General features: G+C 33.7%; 2 protein-coding genes across 2 annotated transcripts in view; one reads left to right on the forward strand and one right to left on the reverse strand.

Annotated features, from left to right (window-relative positions):
• ND-B17 (NADH dehydrogenase (ubiquinone) B17 subunit) overlaps positions 1 to 25,943 on the forward strand; it is a 333,680-nt gene that overhangs the window by 59,604 nt on the left and 248,133 nt on the right. The gene's annotated exons all lie outside the window — the stretch shown is intronic.
• stol (voltage-dependent calcium channel subunit stolid) overlaps positions 23,886 to 25,943 on the reverse strand; it is a 222,415-nt gene continuing 220,357 nt past the window's right edge. The window contains exon 18 of the mRNA XM_073968058.1: positions 23,886 to 24,694. Coding sequence (XP_073824159.1) covers positions 24,501 to 24,694 — 194 coding nt within the window. The 3' untranslated portion in view covers positions 23,886 to 24,500. The remainder of the gene's footprint in view (positions 24,695 to 25,943) is intronic.

Consider the following 25,943-nt stretch of genomic DNA (forward strand, 5'->3'; position numbering starts at 1 on the left):
CTTATAATTTTGAGGTAGTAAAAGAATTCCTCTAATTCCTCTACCTCGACACCGCCGTAAACACCACAAACAACATCAAAAGAATAATTGTATTGGCCAACAGATACTACTTTGGCTTAAAAGCAAAGCCACAACTCGTCAAACAAAAATTACGTTTTACAAAACACTGATACTACGCGTGCTAAAGTATGGTTCCGAACCCTGAGTACATGCGCAAGCTGATAAGGCAGTGCTTAGTGTGTTTGAGAGAAAAATTCTTCGAAAGGTCTACGGGCTAATGTGCGTTGACGGTAAATCTCCACGTCGTATGAACCGTGAGCTATATCTGTTATACAACGACATAACTATAGTTAAACGAATAGAGATACAACGATTGTGTTGCCTAGGCCATGACATATGAATGAGAGATGATGAATCCCCTACAAATGTTCTGTAATAGGCCAACTAAGTAAGTAATATTGGTCATATGTTGTATTACCTTGAACTGAGAAAGCAGTTAAGCACCAAAATAACCTCCTGCCACACTAAATCACCCTATATAAAACACTGATACTACCCGTATTGTTTTTCTATGGCTTAGAGGAATCGTTATTTGTGAAAAAAGAGGTGATGTTCATGGCTTGAACTAATTCACCTTCGTCTATAAATATGATATAGAAAGATTTTATACTTATTCTATGATCGAAGAAATAGTTTACTGAAATTATTAATCCATCAAGGAATAATCCCTGAAGGTGAAACTATGTATTAACATTATTTAATTTGTGTGATACAGACCAGCTTTGCTCAGAACGTTGAGCATTTTCACAATCAATTCTCTTTCGAGTTTTGTTGAAACACAACAAAGTGAATATTTTTATTTTTTTTTTCTAATTTTATTTAATTGTTTAATATAGAGAATCATTCTTGAGGACAATAAACTTAAAAAAAATTAATGTTACATCTAAGAAACTTCCAAAAATCTTTAATTCCTAATTTCTCTTAAATGGTATCTTATGTGGATCCTGTAAGCAGATCTGATGTAAACTCTTTGCATCCAGAAAACAGAAAAAATAAGGCAGAAAAAAATAATTAATAACAATAATTTCTTTAGAGTCTTGATTACAAATACTGTATATTTTGTTTACGGAGATAATTCTTGATTTGTAGTTTCTTAAATTTTTATATATTCAATAGTTTTCCAAAAGTTTGTTTTCATTTTTTTGTTAATAATTTATATAATTAAACATTCATACTGGACATGTATATTTTTTGTTAGATGGATAATAGTATTCGATTATTTGTTTTTTTTTCTTCTTATATTTTGTTTTGAATGAATAAACAAATAGTATATAGCACTGCTTAGTAAACAGGAACAGAATGAATGATAAGTGTAAACGCAAAGTAAGTAACCATAATGAAGATTAAGTAAAATTAAAGGCATTTCAATTGTCATTTCGTAATTTCTGTTGACTACATTTACGATTTAATAGAAGTATCAATGACTTTTCTTTGGAATGAACATTTTTCTGCTTGTAGGTATGTAAGATTATGTTTATTATGTTGGAACGCACGAGAATATGTATAATATCTGAAAGATACAATTTTATATCGGTTGTGTATTTTATGAGTCTCAATATTTTTGTTATTCTCATTTAGGTTGAAGTTTTGTTTTTTTTTTCGATTATATGAAAAAATTATGAAAATGTATGTAAGTGGGATAAGGGATTTTTAAGGTTTTTTTAGTTTGTTTCGTTTTTGTTATATTCAATAGTTCAAGTTTGTTTCTTTAATAACTAATTGTATACAAATATTTTGTATAATAAAATATATTTTTTATCTGTTGGTTTTTCATTTTTTTAGTTAAAAATATGTATTTTGTGTTAAAAAATCCTTTCCTAAACATTCTTGGTATGCTTTGGGGTTTTGTTTTTTAATAACAATATCAGAAATTCAGTCCTAGTCTCTAGGCCAGTTTGTTCTGATTATGGCTTCTATACACATTCTGGACTCATTCACACTAGGCATGCGAAATACTTGCATCCATCCACCCATCCATCTACACATGCAATCAGTCATTTCACTTTAGCCTACATTTGCATATTCCCACATAAAAAACTATGTTTGTATAATTATTTTTCTTGTAGTCATTCATTCAAGCGATCACACTTTTACACAGTAATTTAATTTAAACGGAGTTTCTGTTTTAGAATAAAAAATCTAATTTTACTTTTAAATATTTTCCAAATATGTAGGTTTATTCATTTATTTTACAGCAAAAAAATAATACGGTTCTTTTTGTGGTCTCGGCCTTCCCATCCACTAAATACAATCCAATACTTTATATGTTAGGAAGTCTGTTGGTTTCATAAAAAAATCTTTCCATTTAAAGTACTATCTTAAGACAAAATCTTTTTATAGTCTGTATGTTCTCGCATTCTTTAAATGCATTTGTTTGAAACTAAATTCTGCGAATTTGGACTCCACTTACCATTTACTTTGCGGTGGGTAGATTAGCAATAGGTTCGTATATTTTCCAACTTGTCTGGCGATGCACCCCTAAAGCGGGCGTATGCTCTACATATCATGGTGGTGACGAAGTTTTTCGGCACCCACATATGACCCGAATACAAAGGAAGAGAGTATAAAATAGGGTAAATATTTTGTTTTGTAGCTTTTTTGCATACCAACTTACTACACAATTTTTTGCTTACGTACACATTCAAAAATTACACGACAAAAGGGCGCAGGTAAAAAGAAATTACTGTAACACACTGTTACGAGTTGGCAATGTTTTGAATACATCCACATTTTTTGTAGTTCTTTTCTGCCCTACAGAATCAATTTAAATATCCACAGACATATTCTGAGAGGAACGATCCTTTTTACATCACTATGGTTAAGGGGTTTATCTAAGGATCTCTTTGACAAGCTGTATGGGACATCACCTCATTGGGAGATACGAGTGCACAAAATATCCTGAACAATTACACAATAAAACAAAACTCGGCGCCTTGAACGGTTAGCAAACTGGGAGAAATACACAGTTCCAGAAGAAGAAGAATTGTAGATCTTATTCGTTCGTTAATTTAATTTTTAGTTCCCAATCGTACGGAAAGCAGCAAGGCAAATTATAAGAGAATAAACTTTTTTACTATTCAAATGAAGTAGTAATTAACTCTGGTTTAGTAAATTTCTTAATAAATAAAAATAAACAAGTAAAACACATTAAGATCGACCGGGCCGGAAATGGAATAATTAGTTTCCTGTTAGGTGCAAAAATTGTTCGACCATGGATACCCCAAATTCATAAATTAGGTAAAAAAATGTATCTAAAAATTTCTTCAATATGTTGGTACCTTTATGTGGGGGATATACCATAACATGGACCTATGTGGACGATTTTCGGTGATGGAGTACCGGGACCTCTGAGAAATTCAAATATCCTCAAATACCAAAAATTGGAGGATACCGAGAACCTACATTTCGAATTCGAGCGGGGGTACCCTTGCTTGCGACTAGAAAAAATAAATCGAAAAAAGCGCATATACTTTGCTCGCTTTCGAGTGAGAGTAAAATACTCTGGAAATCGAGCAGATTCTACTCCTCTTTGTTGTTAGTGTGAGTATTTTCACAATCCACGGCTGCAGACGATCACTGTCGTCAATCTGTACCAACAAAGCATATAAGGTGGCGTAAAACGGTCAAAATTTTTTGTTATTGTGAATAAGTTGTATGAAAATGTAAACAAACATTTTGATAGCATGAAGAATTTTCGGTCAAAATAGAGTTGTTGTTATTGTGCTAGTTACGTGACCTGGTAAATAGATTATGATTTGAAGTGTTTAAGTCCTTCATAAACTCAAAAATCCTTTTGGTTGAATTAGCCAAACTCGTAGTAAATGACCTGTAACTCGTTGAGTTTTAGAGATATCGACATGAAAATTTGACACAAGATAAAATGGAAGTCGTAGAAAAAATAGAAATTGCTAACTCAGAAAAGGCATTTCTTGAGTTATGTCACTCTTTGAGTAAATGAGCGATATGTTCTCATTATTCTCACTCAGAGAGACTAATGGTAGCGTTTTGACAGCCCTGAAAGACAAACCAACAACGAATTGCTGAACTTACTCTTAAAGTCAACAAGCTAGTAGGCGAACATAAGCGGAAAAAGCGGCTTGCTTTATGTGCAATGCAACATTGGTACAGGATTAAGTAAATTGTGGGCAACGGTTAAATCTCTTTCGAATCCGGGAAAGAAGGATGATACTTCATCGGCGTGACAGTAACTGAATCAAAAAATTAAGCGTGTTACTTTAACCGAGAGTTTATAGAGCACCCATGGAGTGATAGGTCGAAGAGGAGGAGAGAGCCCTCCCAGCCAAGGAGGTACCACCACAATTTATGATGGGCGATATTGCAGACGCCATCCGAGACGCGAAATAATCCAAAACATTCCCCAGGCTTGTTTTAAGCGTTGCAAATGCATATATGGTTAGGATGGTCGTAGAGAAAATCTGATTAGACAGAAACTCGTTTTATCACAAAATAAAACGAACTAGGCCCAGAAATGTTTGCATATCTTACATATTTTGACATATTTGCATAAAATTAGCATATGCGAAACCATATGCAAAACCATATTCAAGGATTTGTGGCCTAAGTATCCCACCGAAATGTCTAAAATTTGGTATTAAGTTTTCGTTGGGGGTACAAAACTTTCCACCTAAAATTTGTGGGTACGGGTTCACGTCTTCATATAGCCCCCATAGAACGGTACCTCCCGATTTTCGATATTTTGAAGGTTGTGGCCTTAATATGCCATCGACATGAACGAAATTTGGTATTAAAGCTCTGTTCCAGAACTAAAAAGTTTTTACAATTTTTACCACTTTTACACGTTTTGCGTTCCCGTACACAAAATTTATATTAAAATCGTTTACGACTTTTACAACTTTTACGACTTTTACCACTTTATAAAGTACGGGAACAGGCCATAAGTCTTCGTTGGGGGTATAAAACAATCAACCTGAAATTTGACTTATTGACTTGTCTGAAGAGAATTTTAAACAGAAAAATTGTACACACGAACATTTTGTACCTATTATTGAAATATTTGTTGCATAAGAAAATATGTAAAAAAAACCAAAAACATGCCCAGTCCCAAAATTTGACATAAATCTGACCGAAAATAGGGGTTGCATAAAATTCCGCTGTCTAACACTCACCTATATGTGCGTACGCCAGTCGTTTGTGGAATTCAGAAACAAGAAGTCCAAAACCCGTAGAGTGAAACATGGTGTTCCCACACCCTCCAGACGGCATAGAAATCGTAATGTGTGCCCATGCTTGTAAGATCTTGGCGTCGGGTCCTATCGTCGATGACATATGTGATAGTTTAATGTATACATAGATCACAGTTCTTTCATCTGAGGAATATAAATACATCCACCGCTAAATCCACTGCCACACTGTTCACCACATGGACGGCTGAACATAGTGGGAGTAACGTGTGATAGCATGTTTAAGTCGTCCGCGCAAGCCACAGCTATTTGCGATAAGATCTCAAGTAGGAACAAGGTCCTCAAGTCGCTGACCGGCAGCACTTGGGGTGCTGACAAAGAAACCTTGTTGACCACTTACAAAACAATAGGCCGGTCGGTGGTAAGCTATGCGGCGCACAATGTCGCGAGTTCATATTAACTGTGGCCAAAAATAGAAGGGGTTGTCGTAGGTGCATCAATTTTGGTACACGTACCTATTATTGACAGGACAGGTCATTCAGGACAGAAAATTGGGTTGGTCGGTCCACGTTTTGATATAGCCCCCATAGAACCGTACCTCCCGATTTTCGGTATTTTGAATGTTTTAGACACAATGACCAACCGAAAGTATTCAAATTTTGTGGTTAGTCTTCGGCAGAGGTATCAAACAATCCAACAGAGAATTGTGGGTTTAGGTCCACGTTTTGATATAGCTCCCATACAACGGTACTTCCCGATTATCGGTATTTTGAAGATTTTAGCCTTATTATTACACCGAAATTGCTGAAATTTGGTATTTAGTCTTCGTAGGGTGTATTATACCTTCACCCTGAAATTTGTCTGCATAGGACTACGCCTTCATATAGCCCCCATAGGACGGTTTTAGCCTGAGGTTTGGAGGTTTTAGCCTGATTATCACACCGAAATGGCTGAAAATTGGTATTAAGTCTCCGTTGGTGGACTTATAACCTTCCACCAGAAATATGCCGGTATAGGCTCTCGTCTTCCTATAGCCCCCATAGAACCGTGCCTCCTCATTTTCGGTATTTTGAGTGTTGTGGCCTCAATATCCACCCGATATGACTGAAATTTGGTGTTTAGTCTTCATGTTGTTTGTGAGCATATTGAATATATCAAACTCTTTCTCTATATATGATAAATTTCTTTTAAAAAATTTTTTTGACCGATTACTGGTCAAAAAACGCTCAATTTTTTGTAAAAAATCGAATTTTGATTTTCGCTGTTCACGATTTTTTTAAAAACTGATATTTTAAAACTCTCTCGTTTTAAAGCAAGATTATTAGGTACTTAATAAGCCCACAAAAGTATATGATGATCGGTTCATTCGTTTTCGAGCTATAGCCAACACCGCAAAACGATTTGTTAAAAAAGGGGGTATCCTCTCAGTGAGGTGGTCGCTGAAAAAGAGAAATAACACATTCGTCTGCAAACCTCTGCAGCTAAGACCTTTATATATTTAAAGTACTCACTTTTTACTACTCATACAGCAAAAAATATCGATATACACTTTTATACATTTTTTTTCCCACTCCACTCAATTTAAAATTTGCTTCAGAAAATTAATAAACCTAGTAATACAGGTTTGGGTAAATGTAAACACCATATGATTAATATTTACATACAAACAAAAGTGTATCCAAGTTTGTTACATCCCAAGAGAACTTAGGAACCATTTTTGCAGCGACCAGTACTTTTAAATTTTAAATATTAACGCATAATATAATTTATTAATTTTAGAAAAAAAAAACAAAAAAATACGTATTAACTAAAATTGTCGGATTTAAATCCTCATATAGCAAAAACTACTTCACGTATCAGTACCAAAATTCAGATTCTTCTTAATAAATATGTTTTCTATCACTCCCCATCAATAAATTTGTTCAAGGAAGTATTTAGTTTTTACCATTTTTGGCCACGGTCGTGACACTGTGCGGCGCCACCGTGGTATGCAAATGTTAGTGTTACGCAGTGGACGAATATTCAAACCTACCCGAATGCCAGCCTGAGGACTGCAACAGGGTTTCTCCTCATGACACCAGTGGATCATTTTGATGAGGAGGCGAATGTTTTACCTTCAACACAACAGATTGTTGTCGATGCAGTAACTGCTTGCGTGTTATCGCAGTGAGTATCCCTGTCCCAACCCCAGTCAAAATTTGGATGATGCAGCCACCTTATTTCGTATCGAGCCCGAATTGATGCCACGATACCCAAAACATGCCCGGCATGTGGATTGGAACCACACGACACTCTGCATTTGTTTATCTTCCCAGCTAACCCCTCTCGTCTGTCTCCTGATTTTTTTATGGACGCAACCAGCCCAACTTGCAGAAATTTTGAGTCTGGAGGAACCAGAACCTGATAAGTGAACATATATACGAACGAATATTTGCGTTGCTACAACAACAACCAACCACGTTCTACACAAATCGTATTACAAACGAATGTGATTACAGCATGACTTGTAATAGAAAATAAGGGCCTGTTTCACAATATCGAATTTTCATTCGAAAATACGAACGAAAAACAATTAAACTTTGGCTTACACAATATTAGTGATTTTGTTTTTGCTTCAAAACAACTACAAAATTTTAAAAACAAAAACTAGTTTAGTAGTTTTTCATTCGTTTTCATTTTCGTTCGACATTGTGAAATAGGCTTTTAAAATATATATACCTATTACATTTTCCATTATATACTATCTGAGAATATACGAATCCGAAAAGATTGCTTGCAGTTTCTTATAGAAAATCACAGACATACCTACTTAATTTTTTTATGTTATAAAATTGCAATGGAAATTGGTTTTTCCATATTGGATAGTAAAGATGTTGGCCAATATACTACATTGAAAGAAACTTTTTGGAAATGCAGCCATAATAGATTAAATTCAAATAATAATGGCAGAAAAATATTTTATTAATAACATAATGCACGCACACACACATTTCATCTCATACATCTCATTTGAATAAATTTTACACTGGAAACTTAACATAACTGGAGTATTTATTTTAATTCTTACTTAGTTTTTTTTTTTTTAATTTTTCTTCTATAATACAAAGACATACATATTAAAGATTTATTGTTTTTTTCTGTTTTTATTGATAGAATTGCAAACATAAAATTTGCCATTCCATACTTAGAAACTAAGAAATTTATTAATTATTCGCCGCCGTCTTCATCATTCACTTGGCTTAGTATTAGTTAATCAAATTTAAATTGTTGTTTTGTTTTCCTTTTTTAATAGTCAATACATAATAATTAATAATTGTAATAAAAATGCTGTGTGGTTTTGTTTGTTGTGTTTTTGGTTTGTTTTGTTTTAAGTATTAATTTAATGGAAGACATTCTTTTTATACAAGTTTAAGACACAGAAAATGTTTTTTCTCCTTTTTTAATAATTAGTATTTAGTTTTCGTAGTGTTGTTTAATTGTTTTGTTGTTTTATTGGATTTGTTTTTTAGACAAATAACAATAAGTAAAATACATTTACTAAAAAACGGATGTTTGTAAAGAAAGACAAAAGTTTTGCTTACAAAATTAAAAACGAATATAAAAAGTCGTTAAGAATCGTTTATAAATAAGATATGTTTGATTTTGTTTTGTTGTCTTTTCTCTTGATTTTTTTATTCGGAAATGGTGCTATATGTTTATTTTTATAATTTTTAAAAGGGAATTCCGTTATGTTGAGATTTATGTAGGAAAAAAGGGACTTCTATATGGTTTTAATAAATTGTTGGTTTATACAATTTTAGTTTTTTTTTTGTTTTGGATTTTACAATAGATTTTTTCTATATAACATGGTAAAAATTAAAACATTTTGGTTAACATTTCGAAATTAGGATTTTTACCAATATATTAATATTGTTTTATTTTGTATATATTAATCGAAATTTGAAAGAACAGTGTAACGTCGAAACGCTAAAATGTAGACGGCAAAAATAGCCAGTAACTGCTTGCAAAAGCACCCACACTATTGCCCCCATTACCCTCACCGGACCTCCAGTTGTAAAAAAATGGGAATTTTCTCTTAAAACATTCTTCTTCTCAATAACGTCTAGCTGGATTGACCGCATTCTTCGTAAAATACCAGAACAAATATTTAAACGATCTTATGTACAATATCCTTGTGGGTCTTGCAATAAATACACAATATGGTTAGTATTTATTTCAAGTTTACATGATGCATACATGCGACAGACAGCCAACACTGTGTGTGTCATAATGATAAATTTTGGTACTGCTTACTAGGCATTTACACCAGACAATTTGTTTTGAAATACAACTCTGATTTACTAACACATACATACATTTGTCGGCTGTCTCCCAGCTGTCCATCATTTTTTCACAGACAGTCGGGTTAACAAATTTTTGAAGTTTTTGTAAAAATAGGTGAGATAGTAATTTAAATGTGTTGAAAACAGAAGAACATGAATAGAAACAAAATATGTGAAGGGAAAACAAAAAGAAATCGATCATTTTCATTCATTACGCTTACTTCACACATGCCAGTTTTGGGTTCTTGAAAATCAATACATGAAATCCTCTGTCCTGTCATGTGTAAACGCAGGGTTATATTTCTTGCAGCCGCAAAGACTATACATCTTTAGCCATCAGTTAACAACTCATGAGTATACACTTTTCAATTCTGGGATCAAAAGCTTTCTTCGTCTTAATTTGTGCATTTACTTCTTGTCTCATTAGTACGCGTACATTAGGATGGGACAATTAGTATGGAAGGAACAAATCTTAATGGGCGCTTCGCGTCTCCGATTCTTCAACCTTCCACATTTTGACTTGCCGTTTTTGCTTTTGTGGAAAATTTGCACATTTTCTTGAGGCTATATTTCGTAAACTTTTTGACATTTTGACCTAAAGTCAAAAAAAGTTGTACAATTGTCTCGGGCTACGATTTCTGTGAAAATTTTAGTGAGAAAAAAATTGTGAAAAATTCGAAAATGTAGAAAATTGACAATTTTAGGTCACGTTTTTGGATATTTTGACATATACAGCCAAACCGTTGAGATTTTCGACCCAATACAAAAATTCTAGTCAAGACAATAGTTAAGAACTCTCTAGTACATCGCAAAAGCATTGGAACGCTCCTTCAGGCAGCGTAACCCAGAGACAAGGAACATGTTAATTAGCAGCACTAGGTTTGGACATCCTGATATACCCCAGGCCTGCGAAGACGGAGGCTTCACTCATCCACACGGCCCCTAACCTCCGGTGTGCTGCGTGAGCCTACGTCCAGGTCAACTCACAGTGAAGTCCCATCGGTGACCACTGTTTGGTGCGCATAGACAACTCTTCGGCTGAGCCCAAAACCGAAAACACTGGGAATACCCACCAGAAGAAACTCGGAAAGTCAGTTTGTTGAAATGTGGAACCAAAGTAAACATAACACCCTCCCTTGCCTGTGTGAACATTGTATGAAATATGTTTTGTAGATGGTATGATATAAAATACCGCATTAACAACGTGAAATAAGCATTTTAGAGTTTCAGAATATTCTGAAGAATTTCTGGGCACATTTTTTGGAAAATTTTGCGAAAGGTTACTTGGTTCAACTCCCAACAGTTTAGCTGCTACTGACCGTAATTCCAGAAATTTTGTAAACTTTTCTATATTTTAACGCTTCTGTTCTACTTTTTTAGAGCTAAAATCACAGTTTATACATTTTGACACTAAGCCCACCTGATTGATATGTTTGTTGTCAAAAACATTATTGTGATTTAAAATACAAAGAAACTCAAATCACAATAATATAAAATCTATTATGTCTGTTGCCAAAAGTTGTTAACAGAATTCTGAATTGCCAACCTTCTATAGTCCTTGGCTACAATATTGCTGAAGACTGCAAATCATCGTTTTTATTAGCTCTGAGATAAAGGCTCGATCAGTGGACTCGTTTTAGCACGGTTTAGATGAGGCCATAAGTTCCAAACCCGATCTAACAACACAAACTAAGGTTTTTGTAGTCTCAACGTGTACTTTCAGAACGAACTATGCAACCTTCGTCACCTCCAATGGAGACAAAGTTAGAACAGAAAGAGCTTCTCTCTCTCACTTTAGCGGAGTAGACTTAACGGATGTAAGGATGGAATATCGCTCTCAAAAATCCACTATCTTCTCATCCATATATGTATATTCCGTACGAGCACCATGACCCATCCGGCAAATTGCGAAGATGCTGCTAAAAGAATTGGGATCAAAAGCTTAGCCATCATGGGCTGTGACGACAACGCTCATCATTTCCACTGGGACAATAGTAATGCAAACACCAGTGGTGAGTTTTTATTTGATTTTATACTAAAATACAATCTTAGAATTTGTAACCAGGAGAATGAACAGAAACAGGGAGGCAGTCAAGAATGAATCCATCATCAGTGAGTGGAGAGTATCCAATGAGTGTTCCTTTTCTCATCACCGGAAGATGTCTATGTTGACGACATTCATAAATATGTTTACACCTTTTATACAATTGTATGATGTTTGCGATATATAGAATTTTGACATTTGTAAACCAATCCAATTGTCATGCGGAACAATAGAGACGACAAAATGGATCCTGCAGCTATTACAGACAGTGTTCTGAGAATATGGAAAAATAAAGTTTGTACGTTTCTGGTGTCAATTATAATTATACATAGGTATATAAATATGTATGTTGTAAATGTTAAAAGAAGTAACACCCTGAAAATACAAGTGAACAGTTCTCTTTTTTCAGTGACCCAAATTTTGGGTGTTGATGGGGGTCCCGGAGGTCGGATAATATTTAGGGGTCGGAATGGGTAAGAAACTTATTTGGAGAAAAAGACAACGTTTTTTTCCAAATCGAATATCTCAGCTTCCATAAGGGGTATACCAAAAGCAAAATTAATGAAATGAAAGTAGAAAATATCACCTTTTTAACAAGGTAAAGTAGGTTGTCGCAGGTGGTCAAACAACGAAGATATCTCAATAGTCGCAAACAAAACCCAACTTTTCATTTTTTCGATTTTAATTATAATGGCGAATAACACAGCTTTTGTTGGGGACTTTACAAAGACAAAGCCTGGCTATGAACGTAGAAAATCCCGTCTTTACAATGATGCAAAGTAGGTTAGCGTAGGTACATACATCCCATTTTTCCACTTTTTAGGAAATCACGCTACAAGTCGTAATTTTGATCGGATCGCCACGAAATTTGGGTTCGGGAAGGCAAGGAGTCTACTGACTTTGGTGATGGCCAGATAATATTCAAGGGTCGGAATGGACAAAAAACTTTTATGGAGAAAAAGTCAAATTTTTTTCCAAACCAAATATCTCAGTTTCTATAAAGGGTATGCCACAAGCAAAACCTGACAATGAAAGAAGAAAATATCACATTTACAACGATGTGAAGTAGGTTTTCGTAGAGGGTCAAACAATGGAGATATCGCAATACTCGCTAATCTAACACAAATGCAAAGCCTGGCTATGAAAGTAGAAAATTACATCTTTACAACGATGCAAGGTAGGTTCGAGTAGGGGCCAAACAATGGAGATATCGCAAACCGACTATGCATCTCATTTTTTCCATTTTTTGTAATCACGCTACAGGTCGCAATTTTGATCGGATCGTCACGAAATTTTGAGATTATATCACAATAGTCGGTAATGTATCCAATTTTTCCATTTATTGTAATCTGTAGCGTGATTAGCAAAAATAAAAACATGGTCTCAATTTTGAGGGGGGCTAATGGGGCTTCCAGAGAGGAAAGAATATATTGAGTTTGGTGGTATTATTCTCTAAAATAAATGTTTACCAGTGAAAATCGTAAGCACATGGGTAATGGTGGGGGTATCACACAATCTGTATTGTCCCGACTATAGCTTTTGCTCACTGCTTTCTATTTTACAAGGCGGGATAGCCATTGCACCATGGTGGTAAAAGTTAGTACTTTAGAAATACATAAAATGAGGCAGTAATTTGATTATATGGGGAGTATACTTAAACGTATAAAAATAAAAATACTTTATTACGTGAACCTATGTTGAGGATCTTTTGCAAGATTCGGTTGAAAAATTGGCTCAAAACTCTAAATACTTTAATCGAGAGCTACTGTAATATGAGGGTATACCAAAACCGGGGCCTATATTTTGCAAAATTAATTTGCTTAAACCTAGAAAACAGTTTCAATAGTGCGGAAACGTCAGTTTTTTTTTTTTTTAATATATTTTCTTTCTTTTGCCACATAGGTTTCAATCAGGAAATTTTTGGTCATAACCCTATTTTTGAAGTTTCGAAATTTTATTTTTTTTTTGCACAGAAAAAAACACATCAAGTCATCTGAAAATAATTAGTTTTTGTAAATAACGTTAGTATTCGTTGATTGGCGCAGTACCAAAGTTGACACTTTTTTATGTAAAAATAATAAAACAGACTTTGTGCTGTAAAACATACAATTTTTTGTTGTATTGCGTCGCTGCATAAATATACAGAAGTGAGACCAAAGTTATTATGAATCGGGAAGCTGTTAATGAGTACTTTCATAACATTTACAAAAAGAACGATGATATTTGTAAAATTAGCGTAATAAAATCAATGTTTTTATATATATTAAAAATTATTTTTTACAAATACTTTTTAAATATTCTTAATCTTTTAAACAAATGTCCAAGTTTGTCCACCTCCAAATTGATTTCGGAAGATAGTTGGGGGAGTGAACTAATAAATTGAGAAATAAATTTTTGCTCAAATTTGCCACAGTTAAAATAAAGTGGATTTTTCTACTTCAAGATGGGAGAATTTTTGGTAAATACCTGTTATGATTGTACGTAGTATCCAATTGAAATAGAACAGTAATACCCGCATCTATCAACCGATTTTCCTTAAAATTCATATTTAAGGGTTTCAGAGTGTAGAAAACAAGTATGTATATTTTTTTTTTAAATAGGTCCATTTTTTTGTCATAGCACCCACATAAAAGTACCGTCCGATTTTAGATATTTTTTGGATTTTAGCGACACTATGACTGAAATTGGTATTTTTTGGTATTTTGACCTCTTGGAAGATATGAATCCTTCGTACTAAAAATTATTAACATAGGTCAATGTTTTGGTTTAGACCCCACACAACGGGACCACCCTGTTCAACAAATGTTTGCAGTTTTTGGTCATTTTGGTCTATAAAACGTAAGAATTGCTGTTTGTATACATTTATTATAAATAATAATTAATTTCAATACTAAATGGACGTTGAAATAGTTTTGGCCAGAAAATTTGGATTTGGAACCATTGTGTTTTGGGAAAAGAACAAAATTCTAATTTACAATCAATTCATAACAAATACAAAAAATACCTTAAATCGAGAAATAACGTTATTATAAGGACGTTTTCTGTCTTCAAGGAAAACAAAATGCCAGATTTCTGAAATTATCTATGGATTCCCAAATTATTATTTTTTTCGAGTTGTTAAAAATGGAATGAGAAACTTAACGTACCCCACCAATATGGTGAAGGATATAAACAAATTTTAAGGATAAAATTTAAAGATGTACATACATACATATATACCATCTAATAAGATTTTTCGGAACGTTACACTGTTCTTTTTGGTAGTATAACTCATTTAAAAGGATTTAAGACTTCATTTGCTATTTTAGCTAAAAAAGAAATTTTCGATTGTTTGAGTGGAGTATTCCCCCATTGGCTCAACTTCATTTATTACCCTCTATTACAGAGAGTAATGTTTTTCAAAACGAACTGACAGTGTTGCAAAATTTTACTGATCGCTACCAATATCATGATTTCATCCCGGCGAAGGGAATTATCAATTGGCTTCTCAGTCTTTGAAATGATGCCTTTTTTAGGCATCTCTGTAATAGAGGGTAATAAATGAAGTTGAGCCAATGGGGGAATACTCCACTCAAACAATCGAAATGAGATTGAACTTCAACAAAAAACAAAACAAACAAAAAACAGCCGAGGCACGGGCGAATTGGAGCTTTGTTAAAAACAAAAAAACAAAATTCCAATAAACAACCTCACAGGCAACTGTGTTGGTGTTCTTTTCAACTCACAGAATTCGAAGAATTCTTAGTTGATACGTGCTGACATGTTGCAAAATATTTTGATTTTGGTGTTTCTTTGGAAAAGCCGAAAAGTGAGTGTGATTCTCATTCATATGGGAATACTAGACACTTAAAGAGTTCGGTTTTTCGCTAAAAAAGGCATCATTTCAAAGACTGAGAAGCCAATTGATAATTCCCTTCGCCGGGATGAAATCATGATATTGGTAGCGATCAGTAAAATTTTGCAACACTGTCAGTTCGTTTTGAAAAACATTACTCTCTGTAATAGAGGGTAATAAATGAAGTTGAGCCAATGGGGGAATACTCCACTCAAACAATCGAAAATGAGATTGAACTTCAACAAAAAACAAAACAAATAAAAAAGTAATTATAAAACAAGCAAAATGATTATGGATTCATTTAGATGATATGAGGATGTTCATGTTTAGTTCTATCAATAAGTCTTTTTTTTAGTTTGATATCAATTAATATAAGTATGTATATATTTGATATTTGTTCATTTTGTTTTTAAAAAATATAATATAATATTCGCCTTGCCTATGTAGCAGCATTTATATCAAAATAAAGAAAATATTTCTATATACGTGTTTTATTTTTGGTTTCTTTTGGATAATAATTGTGCGTATTTAAAAGTCAGTGCAAAATTAATGGTTACAATAATAATAACAATAATTATAATAATTATTATGTTCATAATTCTAATAGTTTCTTCAAAAAAGAAAAAATACAAAATTAAATGCTTTCTTTCAACGGTTATTTGGTTTTAATAAATTTTTTATATTCATTTGACTACATTTATAGGTATTATATACTTTAAATTTATTATTATTAATAAAAAATAAAATAAAATTATAAATTGTTATTTGTTTTCTATTATTTTTAGTATTATTTTTTATCATTGAAATAATCGGTAGGAATTTCTGTATTTTTTCTGTTTTATATTTCATTGTTTTTGTTTTTATTATTTAAAAAGATCAACACTATTTACACAAAAAACATTTTGCTTTAGTTTATTTTATATACGAGTACTGAATACCGAGTATTCTGTTTTCTTTTTTTTTCTTTGGTAACCCTATTAAAAAGTGTCATTGTTTAGTTATGTCAAATGTATAAATTTTATAAAATTTAATTTTCCAATTAAATTTTGTTTAACAGCACGAATAATAACTGTTTATAAATTGTCATAACTATCCCAATGATAAACATACGTATGTATGTATATTCATTTATACATACAAAATATATGTTCATGTTATTCCTTTTCGGGGGGAGATCTATTCTTTCTAACTGGGTTCATTTTTAGATTTCATTTTTGTTAAACATAACATTATTTTTTGTTTTATACCAACAATATTTGTTTTGGTTAACTTTTTGTCTTATTTTCAGTTTTTATTTCTATTTGCTATTTTGATGATTTACATCCTTACAAAAACCTAAGTAACTAAAAATATATTCTCTAGAAATTATTGTCTACACAAATAAAGAGTAATAAATATCCACTGTAGATTTTTTTGCAAATTTGATTTAAACTACTCACAAAAGCATTAAATGATTGACAGATAGTAAGTATCTTCCCTTAATTGGGGGGGCAAACAGTATATATGAATATTGATCTCCGAAAGGGACGCATTGTGTGCAGTTTGCATTTAGAAAAAGCTATCCAAACAATATACTCATTGAAGACTGTGTTTGTGGTTCTGAGGAATAGCGGCTCTAGGGGATAAAGGTCGGGAAATAAAAGTGGATGGATTAATCTTTGGGTTGTGATATGTGTGGCCGTTGCAAAATTTTTACACAAATTTATTCTTCTAAAAAATGCATGTATTCATGCAATGCATTCACTGATTTATTCGAGATTGTGTGAGTAGTACTGTTGCCCACTCTATTATGTACGATATAAGTTTTGAATATATCCTAATCTTAAGCAAATATCGACTTTAGGAATTGAGACAAACTTTTCCAATGTTAAGACAAATCAAGTCAAAAACTTAATAGTTGTTCACGCCTTTGAATGGTTATCGCGACCACAAGGAAGTACATATGGAGTTGCACACGATATTACGAGGTCCAAAGTTTGAACCAATTCAGTTGATCCATTCGAGAGTTATAGTGCTCTCCATCCCGACACACAGACGGACAGGCATGGCTAAATCGACTATTCTAAATCTAATTTTTATTTATAAAAAATATCTTCCTTAAAATATACATACGAGGGCTAGTAGATAAGTCTCTGCCCTAGGCAATACCACGTTTTGCCAGGCGCCGTTTTACATATTCATTTGAAAATTGACATGACTTAGCTTAAACGTACACACTACAGTTTGACGTACGGCCATGTGTTGCATTGTTTAAGCGACTTTAAAATATTAGTTTGCCAAAAAAAGTAAATTTATTGTAAAAATTTCCGTCTAAGGTGCTTTTTCTGAACAAAAACCGGGTGAATGCACAAAAGGACCATGAAAACGAGACAAAATCGATTAGTTGTTAATGAAAGCGTACCGAAAACTTTCTTAGCGATAGTTTTGCAGAACATTTCGAGGCGGAAAATGATATCTTGTGGTACTTTTATAGCGGTTCTTGAAATAAGGGACGAAAAGGACACTGAAGGACGCGAGTTAGAAGGTCGAAATTCACTACGAAAATAATCCTCATTCGAAGACAGCCATAATTCGGAAGTTCGACTCACGGCGAATCTGTCCTTCGGAATTCTTAATATTCTCACCAAGGGCTTTCTTCCCCAAAAGGAATTATCTCTGCCCCAAAATGGCATCTAATTATATACATATAATATAAAATGATATATCGATGCCTTACTTCCTCAAACTCGTATCTTAAAAAATACAACTTTTTAGGATAGAAAAAAACATTTATCTTTAGATACATCGGTGTTTGGGTAAAAATTTAAATGAATTTATTAGTGAATTGAGTACATCTATGCATTTTAGTGGGAATAATATGCTAATCTTTTTTATTTTAAGCATGAAACGCATATATTGAGATACGAGTTTGAGGCAGTTAATCAAATCTAATCTTTGGGGACCATAGCAACAAAAGTGCATTGTCTTTTTATTTTGTTCGTGGTACCTCAACCATACACACAGTCACACTGTGAAAGAAATTCAAATCTAGCGGGAAAAAGTCCGAAAACTGGCCATGAGCTAAGTAAAAATCATTAATGCAATATTTTTCCAAACATACAGGTAGACCCAACAAGTAAGCCAAGGCTATAGTCAGACGGGGCCGACCATGTAATACCCTACACCTTTACACCTGGCAATTAGTTTTCCACATATCAAATTTTTTTATGGAACAAAAAACTTATTGTAAGAAGTAAATTTGTGGATTCTGGTACCGTATCACACCAAGCTTAAATAATAACATAAGAATTGTTTCACAAACATCCCAAAAGGGACAACGCTCAATGGTATGGAACCCACAGCTTATCTCCGAGTCCGAACGGCGTGTCCTAAGACACCACTTGTAGAATAGTTTTACATGACTGAAATACTCAGAAAATGTCGCAAACCTCACTGTAGGATATTTTGCAACCGTTGAAAATTTGATTTTGCCTGGCTAGGGAATCGTTTTTAAAAAAGGTGACAAAGCGACCCATGCTGCAGTGTATGTACAAAAATCCAATTGGACAATTAAAACGTTAGGGCACCATGTAATTTGCATTAATGCAACAACTGGGAATTGGAAAATGTGGTTCTCTACACAAAACCCATTATATATTAAGCAGTAGGCCCGTTATCTAGCAGACACTTTATTGCAATTTTCATCAGGGGGAAGATCAGTATTATATTTTCATATGTAGTCTACTTTGCCGGTATATGCCCTCCAGGAAATAAAATATAGACCAAAAACATTTTTTTTGTATTTTTCATACGAAATTAATGGTCCATTTCACCCGCTAAACAATATCAGATCATCATATAAAATTGTATCTAAACTCTTACCTCGTGCAAAATTTCGTGATTACTGAGCTATAATTGCGACCTCTAGCGTGTTTATGATTACACTACAAACAAATAACAGGATATAATAGGCTGTAACTCTGTTATCTTATCATGTACACCAACCCAATTGACATAAATAGAAAGGTCAAGCGTTCCACTTTCAAGTATATCTCACTTGTCCGGAATGTCACTTCCAGGAATTAAGATATAAGCTGTATATTACAAATTTTCACAATTTTCATACAAAAGTTTTGGTTTATTTAACCCTCTAAATATTATCCGATCGCCATCTCAAATTACAAGCTTCTCCTTTGTAATATACTCTTACCTTATTTAAAATTACGTTGATCGGACCATTATTGAAACCTACAGAGCCGCTAGAAAATTGGATAAATATTATGTTTTTGGTCCATTTCACCCGCTAAATATTTCACGATCATCACCAATAAGAATAGGGATCTATTCTGACCTGAACCCGACCTCCATACAAAATTTCGTGACGATCGGTCCATAACTGCGGCCTGGAGCGTGTTTACAATTTATAATGGACAGACGGACGGACGGACACACATCTCAAAATCGCTTTATCTCGTCGAGATATTAAGATTGGTATACCACATTGGGGGTCTCCGACGAATATTTCGCGGTGTTACATGAATTTTTACCAAAACAAACTTATAACACCCTTTCCACATTGTGGTATAGGGTATAATAATATGTGGTGTGTAGATATTTTATCTATTAAAACCCCGAAAACCAAATTTACAGCCATTTAAATTGGAAAATTTTGCTAAAACCTTTTTAATTCTGGAATTCGGCAGATACCTATGGGCATTATATCAAAACGTTTATCTACGTCAAACATTTTTGGTACCGAGGTTTTGTGTGTACTTAGATAGCTTCAAAATAACTAAAATCTCGGGGCTAGACCTACCCGTAAACATATGGCTCCCATAATTGGAAAAAACGTTATATATCGCCTGAAGACCCTAAATACCAAAATACAGCAAAATTAATTGTGAAATGTGGTTCACATACCCAAAATACCTTATATGCGGAGGGACCTTTACGAGGTGCTTTAACGGTGAGCTATATTCGCCATACTCAGTGTAATCATACCGATACATATAAGTAACATCTGTAACAAATTATAGCCGCTTACCTCAATTAGTTTAGGAGTTATTAATTCTTCCCCGCTAGATTTGGATTTCGCCCACAATTAGTCAGTGGCGTATATAAAAAATGTAATTATTCCACTTTTATCGTCCACTTATCACCATAAAGGCTGCCTGCTTTTATGGTAAGTATTGCATAGGCATTGGGAACCACCGTCGTGCAGTGGTAAGCACGTCCACTTTGCACTCAGATGGTCTGCGGTTCAATCCATCACCAGAACATCAACATTTTCAACGGTGGCAAACCCCCTCAGTGTAATGTTGGATTACATTTGCTACAGCCATGAACAACTTCACAAAAAGTGGTGTGGTAAGCAACGCCGTTCGGGCTCGGCGATAAGAAGTAGAAGAAGTAGGTCCCACATCATTGAACCAATGTTGATTGTCGTGCACACATTGATTCGGGGGTGTAGTGACAACATATTTTTGTATGCATTCCATTTTAACCGTTCACTCAAAGCCCAATAGTACTAAATTTAGTACCATTTAGTACTTTTCGTATATATTTGTACACATTTCCAAATCACCTCTTTGCATAAAAATACCTCAACCGATATTAGCTTAAACATTTTGAAGATTTTAACTTTATTCGTTCACGAAATACCAAATGGTACACTTTTAGTACCTTTTACTACTTTTCGTATACTTATTGTTCGAATTTCCAAAAGCAACTATCTTGTACTCCGTCCGTGTACCAATTTTCCGCTCAAAATTCTAGCTCTACTCGTTCGCCTAATACGAAAGGTAAATTTTTTGTACATTTTAGTACTTTCCTCTTACGAACACACCTACTCTTCAATAGGAACCCTCATTCAAAATTTCAAGATTATTCATTTAGCCGTTTCACCTCGATGTTGATTACCAGTAATTTTAGTACATTTAAGTACTTTTCGTGACCATTCTACTACGAATTTGCTGCAAGACTAACCCTAACCCAAAACTTCAAAATCTTAGCTTCCGCCATTTCGCCTCAGGTATTAAGATACGAGTCTGAGGCAATTATAGAAATAGGAATGAATGAGATACGAGAATATATTTTATAAATATCTAGAGAACCGCGACAACATATTGAGATAATAAGTTGTTGCTGTAATAAAACACAAAAATAGTAATCGTTTCATATAAAAATGTCAAAATCGCATTTTTTAAGATACGTGGTCGAGAAGAAATCGATATTTAACAAATCGCTTACTGAACAGCATATTTCACCTGAGGAGACATCGATATTTAACAAATCGCTTACTGAACAGTATATTTCACCTTTAAAAAAATAACAGCTTCCTCAAGCTTGCATACTTGATGCGTATAAAAATTTCACGCAAATATCGGGAAGGAAAATAGTTGTTTATTGCTGCCAAATGTACTCGTATAACTAAGGATAGATATACTCCTATTACACTCACTCTAAGAATAGATTCGCATCTTAAAAATCTAAAACGCTAAAGTATCAAATAGAAAGCATTACATGGAAATTGCATATTGAGTCAAATTAAATCCAATGAAATTAAAATGCTGCTAAATTTATTTTGTAAGGCTCCTATCTTGCTATTTCGACCTTTAAGAATAATTTATTTCGAACTCTGTTCTTGGTGGGATACATACAGAAATGGTCGTATCATAGATCAATGTTTCCACTGCCTTCGTAGCAATGAACGCAAACAAACGAAACGATTCCCGTACCATTCACACAAAGTCACAAACTTTTCATATGAACGCAAACAAACGAAACGATTCCCGTACCATTCACACAAAGTCACAAACTTTTCATATTTTCGGAATCGTTTTGTTCTTAAAACAAAACGAAACCACTAACTTTTCAACTGATGAAAAACAAAACTTTACTATTGCTGAAATATTCTTCAGCTATAATGTTCCAGGTGGTATGATTCACAAACGAAACAAAATTTTGTTGTGCGAAATAATCAATGACACATTCAGACACACACACATTTGATTGTTTAACAACGCACTAAGCTAACATGAACATACATACTTGGAACATACTACGGTGGAGGTGAGGTTTTAATCAACCAGCAAACGTTTGCAAGCGATTGTAATGTGTATTGTACGGTTTCGTTTTCTATGATTTGTTTTGCAGATGAGAACTTTTTGCTTTTCGTTTTGTTCACACTCACGAATGTAAACAAAACGAAACTAAACAGCGAGTTCGGTTAACTTGGGTTATGTTTCGTTTTGTTTTGTTCCTAATGAAAATACGAAACAAAATGAAACGATTGCAAACGTTGCATAAAATATATTTCCGTACGCTGCTTCTTAGTGTATAGTGTACGTCATAACAATTGTTCAATATTAAAGGAATGTTGTATCTGTATAAACGTTTCGATAACAAAACTTGTTGTTGAAAGTGGAGCGTGGAAGGATATATGTAATCGGATGGCGGAAGATTTAACCTGGGCAGAAGCGGCATTTATATATATAAATCGATATTAGCTTCATCACTATCAGCACCTGGAAATATGCAAATAATTTATTTTCGAAAGAAATGACTTAAGGGAGAAATCTTTGGCATCATGACAACTTTCTCGTAAGGCAAAGTCTCATCTCCCTTCCTAAGTAACCGAGCATCTTAACAACATGTTTCCACCTGCTTCAAGAACAAACATTCTGTATGCAGGAAATTATGTCCTTACGTTGTGGTCTTGCATACCAATTCTACGTAGTCATAGTTCACTATTAAATGTGACTTCAACAAGTGAACGGTCCATATGTAAGTTAATTTGGTTATGCTAAATGGAAATGAATAAAGAATGGATGTGTCATAATTTTTGATTAACCATGACTCTTGGGAGACTTAATTTTTAGTCAGGACGGAACTATTAGAGGGTATGCATGTAGGTTAATCTATTATAAAGCTGGTCAGGAATTCTACCAAGCATGGATCTATCGTTTATAGTGGAGGAACTAGGTAGTTCTGGTTCTACCCAACTCTATTCCACATGTAGGCAGATGTATTAGAGGCTATTATAACTCTATGTAGATCAACCAATAATGTAAATGTGCGTCTACAATTATTTTTCATTTGCTTCTGACATAATAAATTCAAGTGAACATTCCCGCCGCACCTCGTGTGAAGAAGAAATCGTAGGCAACGTTTAATGTGTGTTTTTCTTAATAAGCATATCGATTTGAATACAAAGTTTCCCAAATCAATATTTTGTAAAAACGGATTATTCTCAATTCACGTGGAGATCTCTTATGTGAATATGCAATAATTCAAAATTATGCCTCAGTGCATAAACAACTCAATATTTAAAACATCGCTTCTGTGAATAGTTTAGATCAAATCGAAAATCTAAAGGGACTAACGTATTTTTTGTTCTAAACCAAAAGTGTCTAATTTTTATTACAAATTGAACTAATACATTTGTTTTAATTCAATTAATTTATAATTAATTTAATTACTTATTTTTGTTGTTATTTGTTTGTTTCTTCTGTAGGTACAATTACATAATAATAATTTCTGCAGTTTTTTGTTTTTAATTATAATTAATTTCTGTTTTTTCTCTTTCTTTTTAATTGTTCTAACAAAAATTAGTTTACAAATCTTCAATTCATTTTCATTTTTTTAATAAATTCTTTTGGTTTCATTTTTCGTGCCTCTTGCGAAATTTTGCCAATTAATTTCGTGTAGGAGTTTCATAGTTTTCCTCATTGAATTCATTGTGAATTCCATTTTACTAAATATGCATGTACAAAGTAAAACATAAACTAAGACAGGTTTGTGTTTGCTTGCACGATTTTTTGTCCCCCAGGGCCAAATGTTGTTGGTGTCATATAACTACAACAAAAAAAGAAAGACTTACATCCAAACTTAATTATCCTTGTCTCTATTGGTATGCTTATTTTTGTTTGTTCTTTCAGTGTACGTACTTATGAATGTTATGCGTTGTCTTGTGAAAACCGAAAAAAGTATACAAAGTTGTTGTTGTTCTTGTTGTTGTTGTTTTCCATGTGAGTAATGTCGATATGGATTCGAATTCAAGCTTATGGCAATTATGATTGCATATCAACTCCTTAGTATCACGCATTTGTTAACAGAACACTGACAAGAATCATGACAATGTGGGCAATAATAAGCGAGACGGGCTTCTGCAGAAGATGTGCACCACGTCCACACTGTTGTATTTCAATTTCTTCCGGATGATAGTTTATACACTTTTTGGGTCGTCGTCGTTTTTGTGTTTCTTGTGATTGGCGGCGGGTGCTGCAGGCTCCTGTGGAAAATAAATTAAAATAGTATTAATATATGTTATTATATAAATATATACTAATTTTCCAAATTACAATTAGTTTCCACCTCAGGCTTCTCCTTAGGTTCGGACATTAATTCAAAATATGAGAAGGGAGATTGAAGTCAAAGCCGGTTTAGACACCTCCATGTCTCACATTTTTAAATGTTAATTAGTTAATCTCGACAACAAGGGGACCCTACCTAAAGAACTTTTGTACTCGTAGCAAATCACGAGCTTAGACCTAACCACAGGTTTTGCCTTGAGCGAAGGAAAATCTGCAGGACTTTTAGGATATAATGAGATAAAATGATCCCTCCCGATTTAATGCATTAAGTGCTGACATTCGGAATGATGTGGTCCACCATCATCGACGACTCAATACGAATATTCGATCAGGTTTTCAAGGTGGAAATAAAGATAGATAACACTGTGCAACAAAATGGAGCTCAAAGTCTGGGGGGTGGAAAATTCCTATTGGAGATGAAAGCCCTTGGTGAGTATATACAGAACCCCGAAGGACAGATTTGCCGTGAGTCGAACTTTCGCGATATGGCGTGATGAATATTTGGCTGGAGACCCTAAAAGCCATCTGGAATCAGCGTTATATCTTTGTTCGCTGTTGTTTAAGCTTATATTTAAGATGACATCTCTGAAGTCAAATCAAATGAGGATTTTTTTCGTAGAACATTTCGACCTTCTAACATGCTTCCTTCAATGTCCTTTTCGTCCTTTATTTCAAGAACCGCAATAAAATTGGCACAAGATGACATTTTTCAGCTTCGGAATGTTCTACAAAAATGTCGCTCGGAAGATTTTAGGTACGGTTCCCAAAGACATAAAATCGATAAAATCATGTTTAAGCGGTCATTTTTCACTTTTACCCGAATCTTGCTCAGACAGCCCTATATCTATTTATTTCAATACATTATTGTTAACCTATTGATGATCTAGAATTCTCGGAGTCATTAAAACAGTTGTATCTTGTTTTGCTAAGCACGTTAATTTCATTATTTTTTGGAATAAATATCCGGATATCCGAATTATGGAACCGGTTATTCTGATATTAAAACCGAATTTTTATCCGGTTTTTATGAACCGAATAACCGTATATGTATATCATTAGAAAGCTATTAAAATTGTCCAACAGATATGACTAATATGCATTAGACGTTTTTAGCGGTTATGGTGCTGGAACAAAAAAACCGTATTTTTGAACCGTTTCTTAACGTTT

Source organism: Musca autumnalis, unplaced genomic scaffold, assembly GCF_047663935.1.
Source record: "Musca autumnalis isolate F117 unplaced genomic scaffold, ASM4766393v1 scaffold_2, whole genome shotgun sequence".
Classification (NCBI taxonomy): domain Eukaryota; kingdom Metazoa; phylum Arthropoda; class Insecta; order Diptera; family Muscidae; genus Musca; species Musca autumnalis.